Genomic DNA, 20,798 nt, shown 5'->3' on the forward strand with positions numbered 1-20,798 from the left:
CCATCCGGACCAAATTCAGATCCTGGGGGGACAGGGCCTTCTCCATCGCTGCTCCCACCCTCTGGAACTCACTACCTCACACCATCAGAGACTCCTCCTCACTCACCACATTCAAAACATCACTAAAGACCCACCTGTTCAACACTGCATTCAACATTCAACCCACAGCATTTAACCCCTGACTATCTCTTCTCCTTCTCCCTCCTTTTGCTTTAAATATTTCCCTATTGATTCTTGTCTTTTTGCAATTGTTGTTTTCATGTATTGTTATGCATTATGTTTTCCACTCTGTCAAAGTGCCTTTGGGCTTCTTGAAAAGCACTTTACAAAATAAATGAATGATTATTATTATTATTATAACTTTCTTTCTGAAGGCCTCAGAGAGCTCTTTTGATCTAGGCATGGTGACGCCACACACTTCAACAACAAAGAGCAAACCAAACTAAATGTCTGAGGTTCAAATAAGACAGGTTCCTCCAAGATCCTCTCTAATGATGTTCTAATCATTTGCACCTGAGCTGGTGCACCTGATTCTAATTTTCGGTCTTTGAAGTAACGATAAATGTAGGGGTGTACTTATTTTCCACATGCGAAATTTGGATTTATGTTTATTTAAATTATACAATGGACTACAAAGTGTAAATGTTTCATGATATTTGTTATATTATATCACCTTAATCTATCAATATTGTTGAAATGAAGATCAAATAGCTGTATGTTGAAATATGTTGAAATATGTTGAAAAAGTCAAAACTTTACATGGGGTGTACTTACTTTTTCACGTGACTGTAGTTGTTGTGCTGACGTTGCTTCCAGAGGCAGTTTGGAACTCGGTAGTAAGTGTTGCAACCGAGGACAGACGATTTTTACATGCTATGCCCTTCAGCACTCGGCGGTCCGGTTCTGTGAGATTGTGTGGCCTACCACTTAGCGGCTGAGTTGATGTTGCTCTTGGACATTTACACTTCACAATAACAGCACTTAGTTGACCGGGGCAGCTCTATCAGGGCAGAAATTTGATGAACTGACTTGTTGGAAAGGTGGCATCCTTTGACAGTGCCACGTTGAAAGTCACTGAGCTCTTCAGTACGGCCCATTCTACTGCCAATGTTTGTCTATGAAGATTGCATGGCTGTGTGCTTGATTATATATACCTGTCAGCAATAGGTGTGGCTGAAACAGCCAAATCCATCAATTAGAAGGGGTGTCCGCATACTTTTGGTCATGTGGTGTGTGTGTGTATATATATATATATATATATATATATATATATATATATATATATTAGTCTAGTAGGAAGACTAGGTCCCCCTGCACCCCCCGGAGATATACTTCTAATCAGTGTTTCTAGATTGGAAAAAATGTGTAGAAAATGACTAGCTATGGCCCCAAGCTGAAAAAATGTCCCACATACCATTTTTATGCAAATTACTGCTGCAAATTTTATGCAAAATTATGCAAATTTTATGCAAATTTTTGATGAGGAGTAGAGTTGAGGGGTCTTTGAGGGCTTCATCGAGGTGCTCTCGGTTGCAAGACTGGGTCATTCTGAGAAGCACAGCAGGGTCAGAGATCATGATGTTCTCCTCCTCAGTGAATCTCTCCATCAACAGCCTCTCCATTGCCTCACACACTGTTTTGAGGCAAAAGAGGGACTTTGCGTAGGCCTTTCCACTGAGAACACCTTTGAGAGATCCACTTGTTACTAGTTGTGCCTCAAAGAGAATCTCTGCATATCCAGAACCACGCATCTTGTGTCCAGTGAGCATCCCGATGTAGTTCATGGATGTGTGGAAGGGTCCAATCGTTACTACATGACTAGCAAATTCATTTGGCCAGCGCCAGATGATGGGAAGGGCTTTCATGCAGACACCCAGATCAAATGTATTCAGGACCCATCTCTGACCCACCTCAGCAGTTGCTGCCTCGGAACGCTTCAGTAGCTCACGAACAACTGCGTTGTCTGTGATCGGTTGGTGGATAGGCGTGCAGTAGTCGACTGTTGATTTGCTGGGTGGGGGAGAACCAGTTGCAGAGGTGAAACCCCCTAGCCCAGGCACAGGCTGCAGGCCATTGCCATGCCATGCAGGCACCAGGCACAGACCGATCACAGACAACGCAGTTGTTCGTGAGCTACTGAAGCGTTCCGAGGCAGCAACTGCTGAGGTGGGTCAGAGATGGGTCCTGAATACATTTGATCTGGGTGTCTGCATGAAAGCCCTTCCCATCATCTGGCGCTGGCCAAATGAATTTGCTAGTCATGTAGTAACGATTGGACCCTTCCACACATCCATGAACTACATCGGGATGCTCACTGGACACAAGATGCGTGGTTCTGGATATGCAGAGATTCTCTTTGAGGCACAACTAGTAACAAGTGGATCTCTCAAAGGTGTTCTCAGTGGAAAGGCCTACGCAAAGTCCCTCTTTTGCCTCAAAACAGTGTGTGAGGCAATGGAGAGGCTGTTGATGGAGAGATTCACTGAGGAGGAGAACATCATGATCTCTGACCCTGCTGTGCTTCTCAGAATGACCCAGTCTTGCAACCGAGAGCACCTCGATGAAGCCCTCAAAGACCCCTCAACTCTACTCCTCATCAAAAATTTGCATAAAATTTGCATAATTTTGCATAAAATTTGCAGCAGTAATTTGCATAAAAATGGTATGTGGGACATTTTTTCAGCTTGGGGCCATAGCTAGTCATTTTCTACACATTTTTTCCAATCTAGAAACACTGATTAGAAGTATATCTCCGGGGGGTGCAGGGGGACCTAGTCTTCCTACTAGACTATATATATATATATATATATATATATATATATATATATATATATATATACATAAAGCAGTAAGGTATGTTTGTTTGTTTGTCCTCTTATAACTCGAGAACTACTCATCGCAGAGCAAAACCAAAGGCATATTCGGAATCAGTACGTCTCAGAGCAACTACAGCACACCTTAAAATTAAAAAAAGTTCGCGTTTTAAAATTATGACGTCATCAGCGTATTTCGGAACGTTAATTTTTCAACTTCATATTCGGAATCAGTACGTCCCAGAGAAACTTCGTAACGTTAATTTTTCAACTTCATCCGATTGACATGGGCCCAACGGCATGTGACAGAGAGTGAAACATTCAATTGACGACAATGACTTCTGACTTGACTCCCCCCTACCCCTCCCCTCCCCCCTCTTCTCCCCTCCCCCCCGTTCCCCTACCCCTCCCCTCCCCTCCCCCACCCGGCAATGCCGAGTACTTCTGCTAGTATATATATATATATATATATATATATATATATATATATATATATATATATATATATATATATATATATATATATATATATATATATATATATATATATATTAATTAAATGGGTGTCAACAGATGAGCAGATTAAAGAACAGCACGAGGAAGAGGGAATTTAATTAAAAGTAGGAAAGGAATAAGAAATACGTCAAGCATAGCACGATACTTGTGAAATCCCTAAAACAAGTTGCTGACCTTTGGTCTATCTTGACTTTTTCACCTTTAGGCCTCAAAAATAATTGGTTCTTGAATTCTGTGGCATGATATGCAAATCATCTTCAAGTTTCAAGTCAATCTGATGAAAATTGAGGATTTTAGAAATTCCACTTTAAATTGTTATCCTTTGGCCTTTGTTGACCTTTTGACCTCAAAATCAATAGGCTTCTTCCTCATTACTACCTCTACATTTTGGTGAAGTTTTGTAAAGATCAGTTTGAAATTGTGACCTGTCGGTGATTGACAGACAAACAGACAGAATAATGCACAAGACCAACAAATATATTTGAAAATTTTTCGATTTTTACAAGTAATGAACTAGAAAGCATCCGAAAATGCAAAGCCCGTCCATGTCTGCTTTGTATTCGGACTTCTTCCGCATGCTAAACATGGAAAACAGCAAAAAAAAAATAACTAGAAGACAGGGCAGCAGATAGAACCATACCAACATAATCATAAGACTTTAAACAAACAAAAAATACCTATTTTGGGGGGCAATCCCCCCCCCCCCTCGCCCCCCAGCCCCCGACCAGTAGACCCCCTCAGGACTCGATTTTTTAAATGCAGTGAACAAACATTGGTACATCACGGTTGATGAAGGTTGTGGTAAAGTTTCATCGAAATAGTGTGTGTATTTTCAGAGGAAAAAGCAAATTTCTATTTTGGGGGGAGGGAGGGGGGCCAAACCTGGATCCACTTTGACCCCTGGTAGACCCCAATTTTTTTAATGCCGTGAACAAACTTTAGTCACAACATAACAAATATCATTTGTGCCAAATTTGGTCACAATCTCTTCAGCGGTTTCGGAGAATAAGTTGCAAGTGTTTATGGACGGACGGACTGACGACGCGCCATCGCATAAGCTCCCCTGAACTTCTTTCCAGGTGAGCTAAAATTGACGATTTTGTGACCTTAACTTTTGAGCTCAAAACAATCAGCTTCTAGCATTTTATTGGAGAACCAATTCAGTGACATCAAATGCAAACTCTTAAAATTTCAGGTCAATCGGATGAAAATTGATGATTCTATGCCACCTTGACCTTTGACCGGCTTCTAGCTTTTGATTGGTAAACCAATTCAGTGATCCAATATGCAAATTCTTGAAATTTCAGGGCAATTGCATGAAGATTGATGATTTCATGTGATGTTGACCTTTGACCTTTTGACCAAGTTATTGATTTTTTCTTCTACATATTCTCAAAATAAAACTGTTGAAAATTTGATGACAATAGCTCAAATGGTAAAAAGGTTAAGGCCCAGACAGACACACAGACAGACTTGCAGAAGTGATTGCAAAACCCCGTCTCCCGCTGCTTGCGGAATGGGCTACAATCACCAAAGCTTCATATCATGTTAAAAGATGAGGGCAGAGACAGAAAGAAGAGGTAGTACAATCGCTCAAACACTGCACAAGTTTTGTTGGCTCCACAGACTCCATGATTACTTTTCAGCAATTCGGTTTTATTCTCATCAGATACCTGAGCGCAAGAGATGCCTGCATTGCTCCAACTGTATTCTCGGCACAGTCGGGTTTCCTCTGAACCTCAAAAACCCAGGAGAGCCCCAAGAGCAGCCATGTGAATTCGGGTACATAGAGCACCGTCCTCAAGTATATCAGCAATGGCATCCGCCTGCGAGGATGTGGATTGTTGATGGTACCTGGCAAAATAAACAAGCATTCAAGTCAATTTGCATGACATTCGAAGTGTTCTTTGTTCAATCTGATAAAAGTGTCCATATAAATATTTCACAAAGGTGGTCAGGTAAATATGTGTCCTTGCAAATAACCATTATACTGAAGAGTTTCTGCTACAAACTAGTCAATTCTTTGAGACACGTCAATATATTAATGACTGATAAATAAACACATTGCCGGTTCAACAAATAATGATTTCTCACATCTATTTAGTTTGAGTCAATCAGCCAGGCACTCATTGCTAACTGGTAATCTATATTTGCATGTGTGTGTGGAAGACTTGAAGTCTTGAAGACGGCGTGAAGCTGGAAGGTGTGAAAACATTTTGCTACCTAGGAGACACGTTGAATGGAGAAGGTGGATCAGACTCGGCAACGGTTGCTAGAGTGAGATGTGCATGGAAGAAGTTTCGGGAACTGAGTGGCGTGCTGATGATGAGGGGAGTGTCGTTGAAGCTGAAGGGAAAGGTGTATGCTGCATGTGTGAGAAGTGTTATGATTTATGGGAGCGAGACATGGGTAATGAACGTAGAGCAGCAACGAAGGCTGGAGAGGGTGGAAATGCGAATGGTTCGGTGGATGTGCGGAGTATCGTTGAGAGAGAGGAAGAATGAATGAATGATCGTTTTGAGGCCATTTTTCCCCGCTAAGGCGGGGGTTAGCCTTGCGGGCCCCATGACCTCATGGTTCCCTTTTTGAGGCAGTTTTTATGGCCGGATGCCTTCCTGACACCAACCCTTGGTCACCTCTTACGATGAGCAGGGATACGGTGCACCTATTCTAAACCGGGGTACACACCGGGATCATTCATCCCAGCAAGCTGGTACTCAATTTGCCGACCTCGGAAGGATGACAGGCTGAGTCAACCCCCCTGGTGTTAATTCAGTGATCGACCGGGATTCGAACTCAGAATCCTAGGATCCCAAGCCGGCACCCTAACCGCTAAGCCATCACCAGGCTTTAGGAGAAACTATTATGTTCCTTAAAATCTAATTATATTCACCTCCACCACCGAAGGTAGACAGAGATTATGTTTTCACCCCCGTCTGTCTGTTTGATTGCTTGCTTGCTTGTCTGCGAGCACGATATCTCAAAGTTGTGGATGTATCCAGATAAAATTTGGGGAACAGTTTGGGTGCGTGACAAGGACGAAGTGTTTCGATTTTGGTGAAGACCCCAAACCAGATACGAGAATTTTTTAATTTCCATGTGATTCTTCAGCATTGAGGAAGAAGAAGAACCACCTTTAGAGGCTATTTTTCCCCGCAGAGCAGGGGTTGGCCTTTTTCGGGCACCGTGGTCCCCTCTTTGAAGCAATGTTTTCCGGCTGGATGTCCTTCCTGCCACCAACCATGTTAGTCGCCTTTTGCGACACACAGGGAATTACCAGTGAGCTGGTACTCAATTTTCCGACCTCGGAAGGATGACAGGCGGAGTCAACCCCCCTGGCGTTAATGCAGCGATCGACCGGGATTCGAACCCAGGATCCTCGGATCCCAAGCCGGCACCATAACCGCCAAGACAACACCAGGCTTGGGAATGGACATAAGCAAGGAGGAAACTAAGACCAAGACAAAAACGAGCAATTGCCGGAAGTGAATGAGAAAGAACAAGAAGGAATCAACATGTGTAGAGGAGATCGTGGATGTACATGCGAGAGCCCATGAGGTAATAATGGGCAAGGCATACGAATGATTGAAGTGAGAACGACATGAATTCTTCACCATTGAGAGATGGGGCCAAAAAATATATATGGCATATTTCAAAAATGTGTCGCTGGATATGAACAAAACTTGGTGGATGAGTTGGTTAGGTGACAATAATAAGCAAATTTGATTTTGGTTCAGGTGTAGATCCAGATCCGGCCCATCAGTGGATACAAAATGTACACTGTTCACCTGGTGGAGGTATTTGCTGTACCGAGTGCCGTTCTCGTCGACATAGTTATGCACCTCAGCCAATTCACTGGCTTGGTATCTCACATCCACAACACAATGCACAGCCAGTCTACCCACAATTTCGCACACAAGAGAATAAAGCACAGTGTTACCCTTCATGCTGGTATACACAACCGATGCAAGGATCACAATAATTGCAGCCACAATTAGGAGGAGACCAAAAAAGAAATGGCGCACTAATGCACCGCTCGTGCACAGCATGAGGTCCAACTTGTAGCGTCCGTAAAACACAGCAATGATGATCCACCTGGGACAAACAGAAAACGACACATCGTGACCATCACAATACAAACCTGATTTTGTAGAATTTGAGATGCAATAAAAAACAAAAACAAAGGTAACAATGCTAGAAGGTAGGAATGCTAGAGGTAAGAATGGTCAAAGGTAACAATGCTAGAAGGTAGGAATGCTAGAGGTAAGAATGGTCAAAGGTAACAATGCTAGAAGGTAGGAATGCTAGAGGTAAGAATGGTCAAAGGTAAGAATGCTAGAAACAGACGAGGGTCTAACGGGAATAATTAAGCAGAAGAACAAAATTTGGCAAATATACCATAAAATATCCTTTAAATGAAACATTTCACATCAATAATCTTGGGGGAGGAAGTAACATCATAAAAGCCACATCATATGGCACAAGCAAAACATATAAACATAAATTAAGGCTTATAAATGAGCAAAGAACTTACAAAACCCGGTGGTGCATTTCCAAGGAACCAGAATCGATGGTGTAATGGTTAAAGCATCGGCTCCGAGTCTGACAGTTTAAACCTCAGCAGAGTCATACCATGAAGACTTTAAAAACAGAAAGTGTCCTGTTTGGAATGAGTTTCAACTTTGTTTGACTGCCAGACGGATAGACTGAAGAAATAGCCCAGGAGCATTAGCCAAAAATGAAGGGGAAACCTAGAAGAAATTAGTAGAAAGCTGATTTTTTGCACAGAGCTCCAGAATGTCATGTGGATACCCACAGTACAAAGTCCCACGAGTCCCACCTTGTGGCATTTTCAAAATTCAAAGTCGGCTTGTTCTCGTCACCTAACCAACTCCTCCTCCAAATGTTGTCCAAATCCGTCCATACCTTTTAAAACATTGTGCTATATGTATTTTTTGGCCCTATATCTCAATTATGGCGAATCACTTTGAAAACTAAAAAAATATCTTCCCGAAGCTTTAAAGTAAGGATAATTGAACACAAATTGTCGACGTATCGAAAAGTTTATTCACCTTGATAAAAGGATTTGTAACCCAGGACGTGATATATGCATTCTCTTTGAAACATTTCTCATTAAAATATCACCTCATTATTAGCTTTCACATAATGTAGGCATTGTAACACAGCTTTTGCAAAATATCACGACCTTTTAATATTGCATTCAGTGCAAACCCTCTCCGAGAGTACTGTATTCCTATATTTTTCCACCCTTCATTACCTCCTCCCTGTCTACAGGCATCGTCCCACCGTCCCTCAAAATTGCTGCTGTTACCCCCATGCTGCTGTTAACCCTGGTGTTGGGCTAGCGGCTAGGGTGTCAGCTTAGGATCCTAGGATCCTGGGTTCGAATCCCGGTCGATCGCTGAATTAACGCCAGGGGGGTTGACTCAGCCTGTCATCCTTCCGAGGTCGGCTAATTTGAGGACCAGTTCACTGGTATATTCCCTGTTTGTCGTTAAAGGCGGCAAAAAGGGTTGGCGTCAGGAAGGGCATCCGGCCGTAAAACATTGCTTCAAAAAGGGGACCGAAAAACAACAACAACCACGGTTCCCGAAAAAGGCCAACCCCCGCTTGCGGGGAAAAATGGCCTCTAAAGGTGTTTTTTTTTATTTTATTACCTCCGCCTCCAAAGGTGTATGGAGGATTGGAGGTCATGTTTTCACCCCTGTCTGTTTGTGAACAAAATATCTCAAAAGGTTGTGGACGGATTCGGACGAAATTTGGCAGAGTTTTAGCGTTTGTCACAAGGACGAAATGATTAGATTTTGGTGAAGATTCGGATCCGGCTAGTAGAATTTTTAAAGTGATTCTTCATCATTGGGAGATTGGGCCAAAAACGTTACATATCAGGATATCTCAAAACGTTGTGGATGGATTTGGACAAAACTTGGTGGACCAAGTTTCATTGGATGTGTGACAAGGATAAATAGATTAGATTTTGGTGAATATCTGAATATGGATTCGGATATGAGAATTATTTAAATTTTGGCAGAGTTTTGTGGCACGAATTGTGGCACGAAAATGCCACAAGGTGGGACTCGTGGGACTTTATATTGTGGACATCCACATGGTATTCTGAAGCTCTGTGCAAAAAATCAACTTTCTACTAATTTCTTCTAGGTCCTAACCTAATGCTCACTGGGCTAAAACGACGCTTACTCAGTATAAGAGTCAGAACAATTTGCCAATTTCAGAGGAAATGTACCGCTAAACTGCAGGTTTGTTTCGATTCAGGTTTGATTCTACAGTGTTCAAAATATTTAATGCAATTTAAACAAGAGCAATCAGAGATTGCAGACCCTCGCCAGGATGTGTTTTCAGCGTTTTTTCAAGACTTTTGTGTTAAAACAAATATAGCGGCCGAACCATGTGACCGATAACGTCGTTATTTTTTTTTCTCCACAATTTATCCCTAGATGATGCTCAACAAATTTCATCTTAATCGGATGAAGTTTTGTACTTGTCGAATTATGACGTCATAATGGAGGCACCTATGACATCATCATTAACATATGTTATTCCACATGGAGAGCTCTTTACAATGAGCAATGTCTCAATTTCTTTTATGCAGCGCTTTCAGAGATATAGAGGTGCAAATTTTTTTGGGTTTTTCCAACGGCCATCTTGTCCGCTTCCCGAGCGGGAGGCTCAAATCCTTGTCATCACCACTCTCTTCAAAAAGGATCCAGTCGGCACCGATAAGTACCGGCTGGCCAAAGATAATTTATTTTTATTATCTTTTCCCTGTGTGTGTGTGTTCAAGTCAGCATGTGGAGGGTCCCTCAAATTCGAATTTTAGTTTTTACCACAACATTTCATTTCACCCCTTGCTTTATTTTCATGAAATCCTATTTGTTGAATTTACTGTGGTGTGTACATGTTTTGTGGTTTTGGAATAAACCTGTGTGTTCCGTTTAAAGGTAAAGGTATCGCAGCTTCCATCTCGTGCGTGCAATAAAACAACACCAACAACAACAACAACAACAACAACAACAACAACAAGCATTTTAAGGCCATTTTCCCTGCTAAAGCAGGGGTTAGCCTTGCGGGCCCCATGACAATCTTCTCCATTTTGCCCTATTTTCTGCATCTTCCCTTGTTAACCCCTTGCCCGCATTTATTCTTCCACCACCTTTAGCCAAGTCTTTCTCGGTCTTCCCCATCCTCTACTGCTGTCTACATTCATTTCCATCACTCTTCTCACCCAGTCACTTTCATCCTTCCTCAACACATGACCAAACCATCTCAACCTGTTTCTCTTCACGGCATCCACCACAGGCTCTATTCCCATCATCTTTCGCAATTCATCATTTGTCTTCCTCTCTCTCAACGATACTCCGCACATCCACCGAACCATTCGCATATCCACCCTTTCCAGCCTTCGTTGCTGCTCTACGTTCATTACCCATGGCTTGCTCGAATCAATCATAACACTTCTCACACATGCAGCATACACATTTCCCTTCAGTTTCAACGACACTCCCCTCAACATCAGCACGCCACTCAGTTCCCGAAACTTCTTCCATGCACATCTCACTCCAGCAACCGTCGCCGAGTCTGATCCACCTTCTCCATTCAGCATGTCTCCTAGGTAGCAAAATGTTTTCACACCTTCCAGCTTCACACAGTCTCCAAGATCCAACTCAACATTTCCTCCATCTGCAGCTCCCTCTGTGCACACCTTACACTTGAATGTAGCTGTCACACTGGTTAATGACCTCCCTCAGACCACTACATTTTTGATGAAACCCACTCAGAGCACATTGTACATTGAATGGAGTTCACTCCAACACCCTTCCTGCACACAGCGCACGTCCATTTCCCAGTTCTTTCCACCTCAGCACATGCTTTACCACTTGCCATCACCTTCGTCTTTCCGATATTCACCTCCAGACCTTTTGTTTCCATACATTCCCTCCACTTGTTCATCTTCTCCTTCAGTCCATCCATACTCTCCGCAATCAACACCAGATCATCTGCATACAGCAACTCCCACGGTAAACCCTACTTTACGTTCTGAGCCAGCACCTCCATCACAACTACAAATAGTAGTGGACTTAGTACCAATCCCTGAAGCACTCCCACCTTCACCTCAAACTCACCACTCTTCCCGTCCTTCGTCCTTACAGCTGTGCGCGCTCTCTCGTACATTGCCATCACTACTCTGATCAACCATTCCTCCACTCCTAACTTCCTCAATGCCCATGTCACTACTTCACGTGGAACCCTGTCGAATGCTTTCTCCAGATCAACAAACCCAGGAAACAACTTTTTCCTCTTCTCCATGGCGCGCAATAACCACCAAAAATTCTGGAGGTCGAATCGGAAGAAAAAACTGTTTTGCCTATCCGTCACCGGTGGTCATAATCGCCAGCGACAGGACAATATACAACCATAACAACCACAGGTACATGATCCATGACAATCAAATACCATCATATTAATAGGTTATCATTCCTAAGAAGATTGCCAGAATTATTCGTACCCGAGACTCCTCAAAAGCAACTGGTCCTGATGGAATCACCGATTGTATTGAAGATGTGTTGTCCCGAACTGTCATCGATTCTTGCCAAGCTATTCAACATGTGCTTGTCTGCTTCAGTGTTTCCTTAATAATAGAAAGTGGCTTCTGTTGTCCCTGTTTTCAAGGGTGCCGGTGAGCATTCTGAACCAAGTAACTATCACCCCATCAGCCTGCTTCCTGTAAAAAGTCAGGTATTTGAATGCTTCATCAATGAACAACTTCCCTGCCATCTGGAGGACAATGAACTTCTCACTGACTACCAGTATTGCCTTCGCTATTCTAGCTCTACTGGTGATCTGCTATCCTTCATTACGGATCATATAAACAGAGCATTGGAGCTCAAGGGTGAAGCTCGATTCATTGCTTTGGATATCTCAAAAGCCTTTGATGAAGTTGGCACAGGGGTCTGCTCCACCAGCTTCAGTCACATGGTGTATCTGGAGTGATGCATGCAATCATCTCAGCTTTCCTTACAAATCGCAAGATGAAGGTGGTACTTGAGGGTCAATCTTCTCCTACTTGCTCCATCAATTCTGGTGTTCCACAGGGTTCTGTCCTTGGTCCCAAAACTCCCACATTGTTCCTTGTTTATATCAATGATCTTCCTGATAATGGTCCATCTCAGCTAGCCATGTATGCTGATGATTCCTCACTCTACCGAACATCTGCTGATTCACTCAATGCCACTCGTATTGAGGTCGGAGTTTCTCTGGACAATGATTTGGAGAATGTCTTGAAGTGGGGGCACGACTGGCTGGTAACCTTCAATGCAAAGAAAACTAAACTGTTGTCCATATCTCTTTCTAGAAACAGGTGTTTCCCTTCTGTGCACATGGGGGTCTTCAACCTTAACAGAATCATCGGAGCTTCAGCTTCTTGGATGTCTTCTAACCTCCGTTGGTATAAATACATTTCTGGTATTGCTAAGAGTGCTTTCAAGCGAGTTGGTTGTCTTTATCGAGCGCAAAGGTATTTACCTCCTGAGGCCATTTTGTACCTGTATAAGGCAACTATACGTTCCCTCATTGAGTACTGTCATCACATTTGGGCTGGGGCACCAGCCTGCCACTTATCTTTACTTGATCGGCTCCAGAAACGCATAGTTAACCTGGTTGGTGTGGAGATGGGTCCAACTCTTCAACCACACTCACCGTAGGACGATTGCCACTCTTGGTTTGTTCTGCAGATATTTTCATGGCAAATGTTCTGTTGGAATTTCTAACTTTGTTCCTCCCATACGAGTGTTTGGACTCAAGACTCGGTTTGCCATCCCCGCTCACCCATACACAATAACTGATCCATGATGCAGAACGAAAGGCTATGCAGACAGTTTTATCCCTTGTGCTGTCTCGCTCTGGAATTCACTACCTTTAACAAGTTTCCCATTATCCTACGATCTACACGCTTTTAAGAGGAATGTCAATTCATAAATCCTACATCTTTGAAGTATAATCACATTTTACCTGACCTCTGCTACTTCCGGTGTCTTGGAGTTCTTTTCTTTTTGTTTTGCTTTATCCTTATATTTTTCTAACTTTCTCTTCGCCCCTTACCTAGAGTGGCTGTATGCCTTGTCTGGGGCGATATCCATTAAAAACAACAACAACAAACAAACAAACAAACAAAAAAAAAAAAAGAAAAAAAAAAAAGAGGTATACAACCAAAACACTACCATCATATTGATTGGTATACAACCACAACCACGATTGTATTCATAGGTATACAACCACAACACGTCATCCCATCCCAAAGCCATCAACTACAACCACCATCATATTCATAATCAAAGCCATTACCCACAACCACAATCACGATTGTATTCATAGGTATTCAACCACAACACGTCATCCCATCCCAAAGCCATCAACCACAACCACCATCATATTCAAAGCCATTCACCACAACCACAACCACCATCATATTCAAAGCCATTCACCACAACCACAACCACCATCATATTCAAAGCCATTCACCACAACCACAACCACCATCATATTCAAAGCCATTCACCACAACCACAACCACCATCATATTCAAAGCCATTCACCACAACCACAACCACCATCATATTCATATTCAAAGGTATAAAACCACAACCACCATTGTATTCATAGGTATTCAACCACAACACGTCATCCCATCCCAAAGCCATCAACCACAACCACCATCATATTCATAATCGAAGGTACACAACCACAACCACCATCATATTCAAATTCATATTCATAGGTATACAACCACAACCACAACCACCATTGTATTCATAGGTATTCAACCACATCACATCATCCCATCCCATAGCCATCAACCACAACCACAACCACAACCACCTTCAGACATCGGGTTCGATCAAGCACGCACGGATAAATCAATCTGACCCTCAGGTGAAACTCACAGCACTAATCGAGCAACGATTTCAGCAATCCCTGGAAATACGAGATCGTCGGAGGCGACGCCCCAGCGCCGGCCGAACGCTCGGAGTCCGGGCATCCTGGCCGCAAGTCCACGTCGGCCCACAATCTGTCTTCAACTCCTCCGGGTGACAGGACGGAGAGGAAATCCCCTCTCTTCCTTCAACCGAGGGAACACGCTCGCTCTATAAACAATATTCATAAATTTTGTCATTACTATTAATAAAACCATGGTGTTTATCGTTATTTCTATATTGTACCATGAGGGCTTTCTCACTGCCTTGCCTTCTATATATTGATTTATTTCATTATTTATTTTAAGCGTTTCATTTCGTTTTTCTCCCGCTTCCTCTTCTTCATGAGAATCTTCTTCTTCTTCCACATAAATATGTTTGTTGGTGGTATTTCCTGTTGTGGCATCCCATTCAAAGCCATGATATGGCATTTGTTAAATCCATTGATATATTATACTTAAAAGCCTAAAAACCTTTAATAAACAGTTGGTAACATTTATAAACCGAAGACAGCGTGGGAGTCGTGCCCAGTGGCTGACTAATAGTAATACTAATAATAATAGTACCGTACGGTATTATAGTGATATCACATGATGCTCATTATAAAAACAAAAAATCAAAGTAAATTCTAATCAAGCAGACAATTAATTACCAGGAAAGTGAAAGATTTAATTTGATTGCAATTTTTTTTTAATTGCACGAGGATTGCGATGTTCATTTTTTTATTAAATGCTATGTGACCATGTCGGCGTAGTTCGTGTCCTATTTAGTTTGTATTTTTTTTTCAATCTATTACTTTAGGCCTATCAATGATGTTACTTCGGCTGTTGAGAAATCTATTTAATATTATTTTTTGTGTTTTATTGTTTTCTACTATTTTATAATGAGTGACGAAATTGATGCTTCAACTCAAGCGCGGTTTCCGCTTGCAGGTCCCAACAGTAACTCACGTGTGGAACTTGTGCTTGAGCTTTTCTGTCCAGGGGTAAAGTAAAGTAAAGTTAAACACCGCTGTTGGTTGGTATAAGGTAAATAAGTACTGGAGTGAGTTGTGAATTCCATGCGGTGGTTGCGTCATCTGTATGACACTCGGCACTGTCGTGGGATATCGCCGCCGAGAGCCGGACCCAGTTGGGCTTCCTTGTGCTCTTCAGGCGCGGCAGAGATCGAGCCACAGACATTTTGGGATTTGTGTCGAGCTCGGCACTTTGTGTACGGACCGAAGATGGTGAGTGGTGCGCCGGGGTTGTCCCACTTCGGGGTAGGTGGGTGCACTTTCGGGCCGCTCGGCGTGGATCTGAGGAGAAACCTGGCAAACGCTTGGTGGAAAGCTGAGATGACGTCCCGAGAACAGGTGTTTGGTGTGGAGAATTCTACGCTCGTTTCAGGTCTTGAAAATACTTTCCCACAAGTTTCAGGGGACAACCTGGGGAAGGGGAGCAGCGAAGGTGCGGAGCTTTTAAATACGGATCGCGCGTTTCATCTCAGGTCTTCGCTCTTCCCTGGTATGTATTCAGTGTAAGTCAATAAACTGTATGATGACTGGACACCATGATTTTGTCATCGATATATTAAAGTAGCGGCAGTTTTTTGTCTGTTTCTCTTTCCGCCCATTGGTTGAATAGCTGGCCTGACTCCACCCACTATGACGTCATTAGTAGCTCCGCCCACCATCATTTTGATTTTCATGCAGTTCAGGCCGATCATATTTACATTGTGAAACAAACTTCCGGGAGCATGCGAGGCAGCGCTTCGTTGCATATACACCGCCCCCCAAAAAGGGAGGTGTTTTCGTTCTGTGAGTCCTTATTGATTGGACAGTTCACTTGACTCCACCCACAATTTCTAAAGGGTCACAGTCACACTAAGCACCGTTCGGAGAGTTGTATGAGTGGAGGGGGGTTTGGGAGGAGGTGAGCGTGTGGGGAGTGGAAGGAAAGGGAACGCCATAGAATATGAGAGTTTGGAAAACTCAAGTCTCGGTACACTTCCGGACGTCTCCGGGTGGTGTTCGTGCCTTTATTTAATTACGAGTAAAATGCGACAGGCCCTAAGCTCCACAATCTCTTAACCTGAGCGAAATTTAAAAATTTAAATTGCGGACTTGAGCTTGGCAGCAATCCCGACTGCTATAAGAGTGTTCAGTTGCTTATTTAACAAAAAGGGTTTCTGGGCAGTGTTTAGTATGACCATTTCTAAAGTACGGCTGCCAATTGAGTAACCTTTTAGTAAATCTACTTTAGTAACTTTAGTCCGTTACTTGGTAGTGAAGGAGCTATGCTCCAACGCGAGTAGGAAGGATTGACGCGACCAAAGACGGAAATTCGTCCGAGTTGCTTTATTGCACGTATCAAACTCGGGTACTCTGAAAAGCCCGTTTATCGGGCAGCAATATATATACACATTATGCCGGAGCGTTTGCCCGGGAAAAGCGAGACCGGGCATGCCCGGGCGTCAAGGGCGAGTCCTGGAAAGGCGAGTCTGGACCTGCCCGGGCATCCTGGGTGAGCCCTGGAAAGGCGAGAGCGGGCATGCCCGGGCGTCCTGGGCGAGCCCTGGAAAGGCGAGAGCGGGCATGCCCGGGCGTCCTGGGCGAGCCCTGGAAAGGCGAGAGCGGGCGTGCCCGGGCGTCCTGGGCGAGCCCTGGAAAGGCGAGAGCGGGCGTGCCCGGGAGGCTCGGGCAAGCCCGGGAACAGCGAGTCCGGGCATGCCCGGGAGAGGCGCGTCTGGGCCTGTCCGGGCGGCCTGGACGAGCCCGGCATGGTGATTGCTCCCTGGTCGCGTCCTTGGTAGGTGCAAGGTGGTTGTGTACACCCAGCGGTAACCGCTACACACGCCTCTCCAGAATTGACTTGCACCGGCAGGGTCAATTTAAGGGGGGTCCTGATGACCCGGCCGAAGCGACCCCTGGAGGGTCGTGGGGGGGGGGGGGGGGGGGGGGGGAGTCCGATGTGGTGGTGGGTGGTCGAGCGGGGGGAACTGTGGACGGGGGGCGGCCTGGCCGTGGAGGAAGGGCCAACCGTGGTGGTTGGTCGACGTCCACGTGCGCCGGTTTGAGGCGGTCCACTGAAATCCGGTCCGACCGGCCGCCAAAGTCGATGACGAATGACTTGTCCCGTCGCAGGACCCGGAAGGGCCCGTCGTACGGCGGTCGGAGTGGCCCCCGGTGTGCGTCATGACGCACAAAGATGTACTCCGCTGTGCGAAGCGCTGGGGGGACGTAGGACTGGGGGCCACCGTGGCGGGACGTAGGCACGGGGGCAAATCGTCGGGCGGCCGGCCTCCTGGAGGTCCGAGCGCTGGTGAGCTGCGGACCAGGGACTGGTAGCGTCGGGCACGAACTCGCCCGGGACGCGGAGCGGCTGGCCGTAGACGAGCTCGGCGGTGGACGCCTGGAGGTCCTCCTTGGGGGCCGTGTGGAGGCCCAAAAGGACCCACGGCAGCCGGTCGGCCCAACCGTCCTGAAGGCCGGCCATGAGCGCAGCCTTCATGGAGCGGTGAAAACGCTCGCACAACCCATTGGCTTGGGGGTGGTAGGCCGTGGTACGGTGGAGCTGGACTCCCAGGTTGCGGGCGACCGCGCCCCACAGCTCGGAGGTGAACTGCGGACCGCCGTCCGAAGAGATGTCTGCCGGTGCGCCGAAACGGGCGACCCAGGTGGCGATGAAAGCCTGTGCCACGTCGGCGGTGGTGGTGGTGGAAATGAGGGGAACGGCCTCCGGCCACCTGGTGGTCCTGTCCACCATGGTGAGCAGGTGTGTGAAACCCGGCGAAGGGGGAAGGGGGCCAACCAGGTCCACGTTGACGTGGTTGAAACGCCGTTCGGGCACGGTGAAAGGTGCCAGCGGGGCCTGGGTGTGGCGGTGGACCTTGGCCCGCTGGCAGGCCGTGCAGGCGTTGGCCCAGTTGCGGACGTCCCGTCGAAGGCCGTGCCAGACGAAACGTGCTGACACCAGCTTCTGAGAAGCTTTCCGGCCCGGGTGAGAAAGGCCGTGGATGGAGCTGAAGATGCGGCGCTGCCAGGTAACGGGCACGATGTGGCGAGGCTGTCCTTGGGAGACGTCGCAGAGCAGGACGGTGTCCGCGAAGGGGATGTCGGCCAGGCGGAGGCCCGTGTCCGCCGCCCGGAGGGCCTGCACCGCGGTGTCAGTGGTTTGGTCGGCCGCCATGAGCGCGAAGTCCATGCCGAGGTGGACCGCGTTCGCGCTGGCCCGAGAAAGACAGTCGGCCACGGCGTTGTCTTTGCCGGCGACGTGCCGGATGTCCGTGGTAAATTCCGACATGGCGGAGAGGTGGCGCTGCTGGCGGGCCGACCACGGCTCCGTGACTTTGGCCATTGCGTAAACAAATGGCTTGTGGTCGACGAAAGCCGTGAACGGGCGGCCCTCCAGGAGGTGGCGGAAATGGCGAACGGCCAGGAATAGATCAAGGAGCTCGCGGTCAAACGTGCTGTATTTTAACTCGTTCGGCCGGAGTTGCCGGCTGAAAAAACCGAGTGGCTGCCAAACCCCGTTCACCCATTGTTCATGGACGGCGCCCACCGCGTCGTTGGAGGCGTCCGTAGTGAGGGCGATGGGAGCGTTGAGCACCGGGTGAGCCAGCAGCGTTGCGTCGGCGAGGGCCCGCTTCGCGCTCGTGAATGCCGCGTCCATGGCCGCGGACCAGACGATGTCATGCTTGGCCGGCTTGCCCCGGAGGGCTTCGTAAAGGGGCCGCATGAGCTGAGCAGCGCGGGGCACGAATCGGTGATAAAAATTCACCATGCCGAGGAACTCTTGGAGGGCCTTGATGGAGCGGGGACGCGGAAACTTGGTGATAGCCTCGACCTTGGTCGGCAGCGGCACGGCCCCGGTCTTGGTGATGCGGTGGCCCAAAAAGTCAACGGTCGTCGTGCCGAAGTGGCATTTGGCCGGGTTGACAATTAAGCCGTGCTCGCTGAGGCGTCCGAACAGCGTTCGGAGGTGGAGGAGGTGCTCGGCTCGGGACGTGCTGGCGACGAGGATGTCGTCCAGATAGACGAAAAGAAATGGCAGGTCGTGCAGTACGCTGTCCATCAAGCGTTGGAACGCCTGGGCCGCGTTCTTGAAGCCAAACGGCATCCTCAAAAATTCGAACAGGCCGAACAGCGTGATGACGGCCGTCTTTGGGACGTCGGCCGGCCTGGCAGGTACCTGGTGGTATCCCCGTATCAGGTCAATTTTTGAAAAAATAACCCGTCCCGCCAAACGGGTGGAAAAGTCTTGGATGTACGGGATCGGATACCTGTCGGGGGTGGTAGCGTCGTTGAGGCGGCGGTAGTCGCCACACGGGCGCCACCCGCCCCCCGGCTTTGGCACGATGTGCAGTGGTGAGGCCCACGCGTTATCGGAGCGCCGCACGATGCCAAGGTGCTCCAACGCGTCGAACTCGGCTTTGGCCACGGCGAGCTTGGCCGGGTCGAGGCGGCGGGTTTTGGTGTAGACCGGCGGGCCCGTAGTGGGTATGTGGTGCTCGATCCCATGTCGCACTGTGACGGCCGAAAACGTCGGCCGCGTGAGGGCCGGGAATTCCGCGAGCAGGCGAGCGAACTCGTTCGCCGTCGGGAGGGCGCATGCCAGTTCGGTCGGCGCGGAGCTGCTCATCGTACATGCCTAGGAGCTGAAGGTCTCGGCGTTGACAAGGCGATGCCGTTTGACGTCGACCAGCAGCCCGTGCGCGCAGAGGACGTCGGCGCCCAGCAAAGCCATGGGGACGCTTGCGGTCACAAAGGTCCACTGAAAGCGCTGGCTGCCGAAGCAGAGGGTGACGTTGCGCGGGCCGAAGGTGCGTATGGCCGATCCATTAGCAGCGACCAAGGAGGGGCCGCAAACGGCGTTCTGCCTGTCCTGCTCGGAGGCGGGTATGACGCTCAGTTGGGCGCCGGTGTCACAAAGGAAACGCCGCCCCGACGCTTTGTCCTTGATAAAAAGCAAGTTGCCCGAGTGGCCGGCGCTCATGGCTGGTAATGAACGCCGGCCCGGCCGTTTCCCGACTTGCCGAAAGTGCACGGGGGTTGGCATGTCCGAGCCTTGTGTCCGAACCTGGCGTGGTAATGACACCACGCCTGGTCAGGTGGAGGCCCTGGCCGTCATGTTGGAAGCGGTCGGCGCGGTGTGGTGGCCGCCAGTTGCACCGGCAGTTTGGCCTCCAACCGCGGAGGGCGCTCGGGCATCATGGGCGTCGCCTCAGACGGCGGCGGGCTCCAGGTAGCCGCTCCGATGTGCTGGCCTGCCGAGGAGATCTTGTCGGCTTCCCTGGCGAGGGCGCGGGGATCCGTGATCGACGTACCTGGTTAGGCAGCTGGCGGAGGAACAGCTCTCGGAACAGAAAATCCGGAGAGTGCTCACCGAGCAACGAGAGCATGTAGTCAATTCGCTCGGACGGGCGCGTGTCGCCGAGCTCGGGCAGGTCGAGCAGGCGTCGTGCGCGTTCCGCCGGTGAG

At 47.4% G+C, this 20,798-nt stretch overlaps 2 protein-coding genes across 3 annotated transcripts in view; one reads left to right on the forward strand and one right to left on the reverse strand.

Annotated features, from left to right (window-relative positions):
* Positions 1 to 14,703, reverse strand: part of LOC137416815 (diacylglycerol lipase-beta) — an 89,987-nt gene extending 75,284 nt beyond the window's left edge. The window contains exons 1-4 of one of the 2 annotated variants that reach the window (XM_078779334.1): positions 14,585 to 14,703; positions 14,309 to 14,480; positions 7,270 to 7,424; positions 5,003 to 5,183 (exon numbers count right to left, since the gene is read on the reverse strand). In XM_078779334.1, the coding sequence (XP_078635460.1) occupies positions 5,003 to 5,183; positions 7,270 to 7,424; positions 14,309 to 14,403 (431 nt within the window). In that variant the 5' untranslated portion in view covers positions 14,404 to 14,480; positions 14,585 to 14,703. Of the gene's footprint in view, positions 1 to 5,002; positions 5,184 to 7,269; positions 7,425 to 14,308; positions 14,485 to 14,584 lie in introns of both variants that reach the window. The other variant, XM_078779333.1, reaches the window with a different exon arrangement.
* A 746-nt stretch (positions 14,704 to 15,449) lies between these two features.
* POLG2 (DNA polymerase gamma 2, accessory subunit) overlaps positions 15,450 to 20,798 on the forward strand; it is a 57,351-nt gene continuing 52,002 nt past the window's right edge. Inside the window, exons 1-2 of the mRNA XM_078779347.1 lie at positions 15,450 to 15,566; positions 15,727 to 15,843. The gene's annotated coding sequence lies outside the window, so the exon portion shown is untranslated. The remainder of the gene's footprint in view (positions 15,567 to 15,726; positions 15,844 to 20,798) is intronic.

The sequence above is a fragment of the Myxine glutinosa genome, chromosome 5 (assembly GCF_964187855.1).
Source record: "Myxine glutinosa chromosome 5, kmMyxGlut1.1, whole genome shotgun sequence".
Taxonomy (NCBI): domain Eukaryota; kingdom Metazoa; phylum Chordata; class Myxini; order Myxiniformes; family Myxinidae; genus Myxine; species Myxine glutinosa.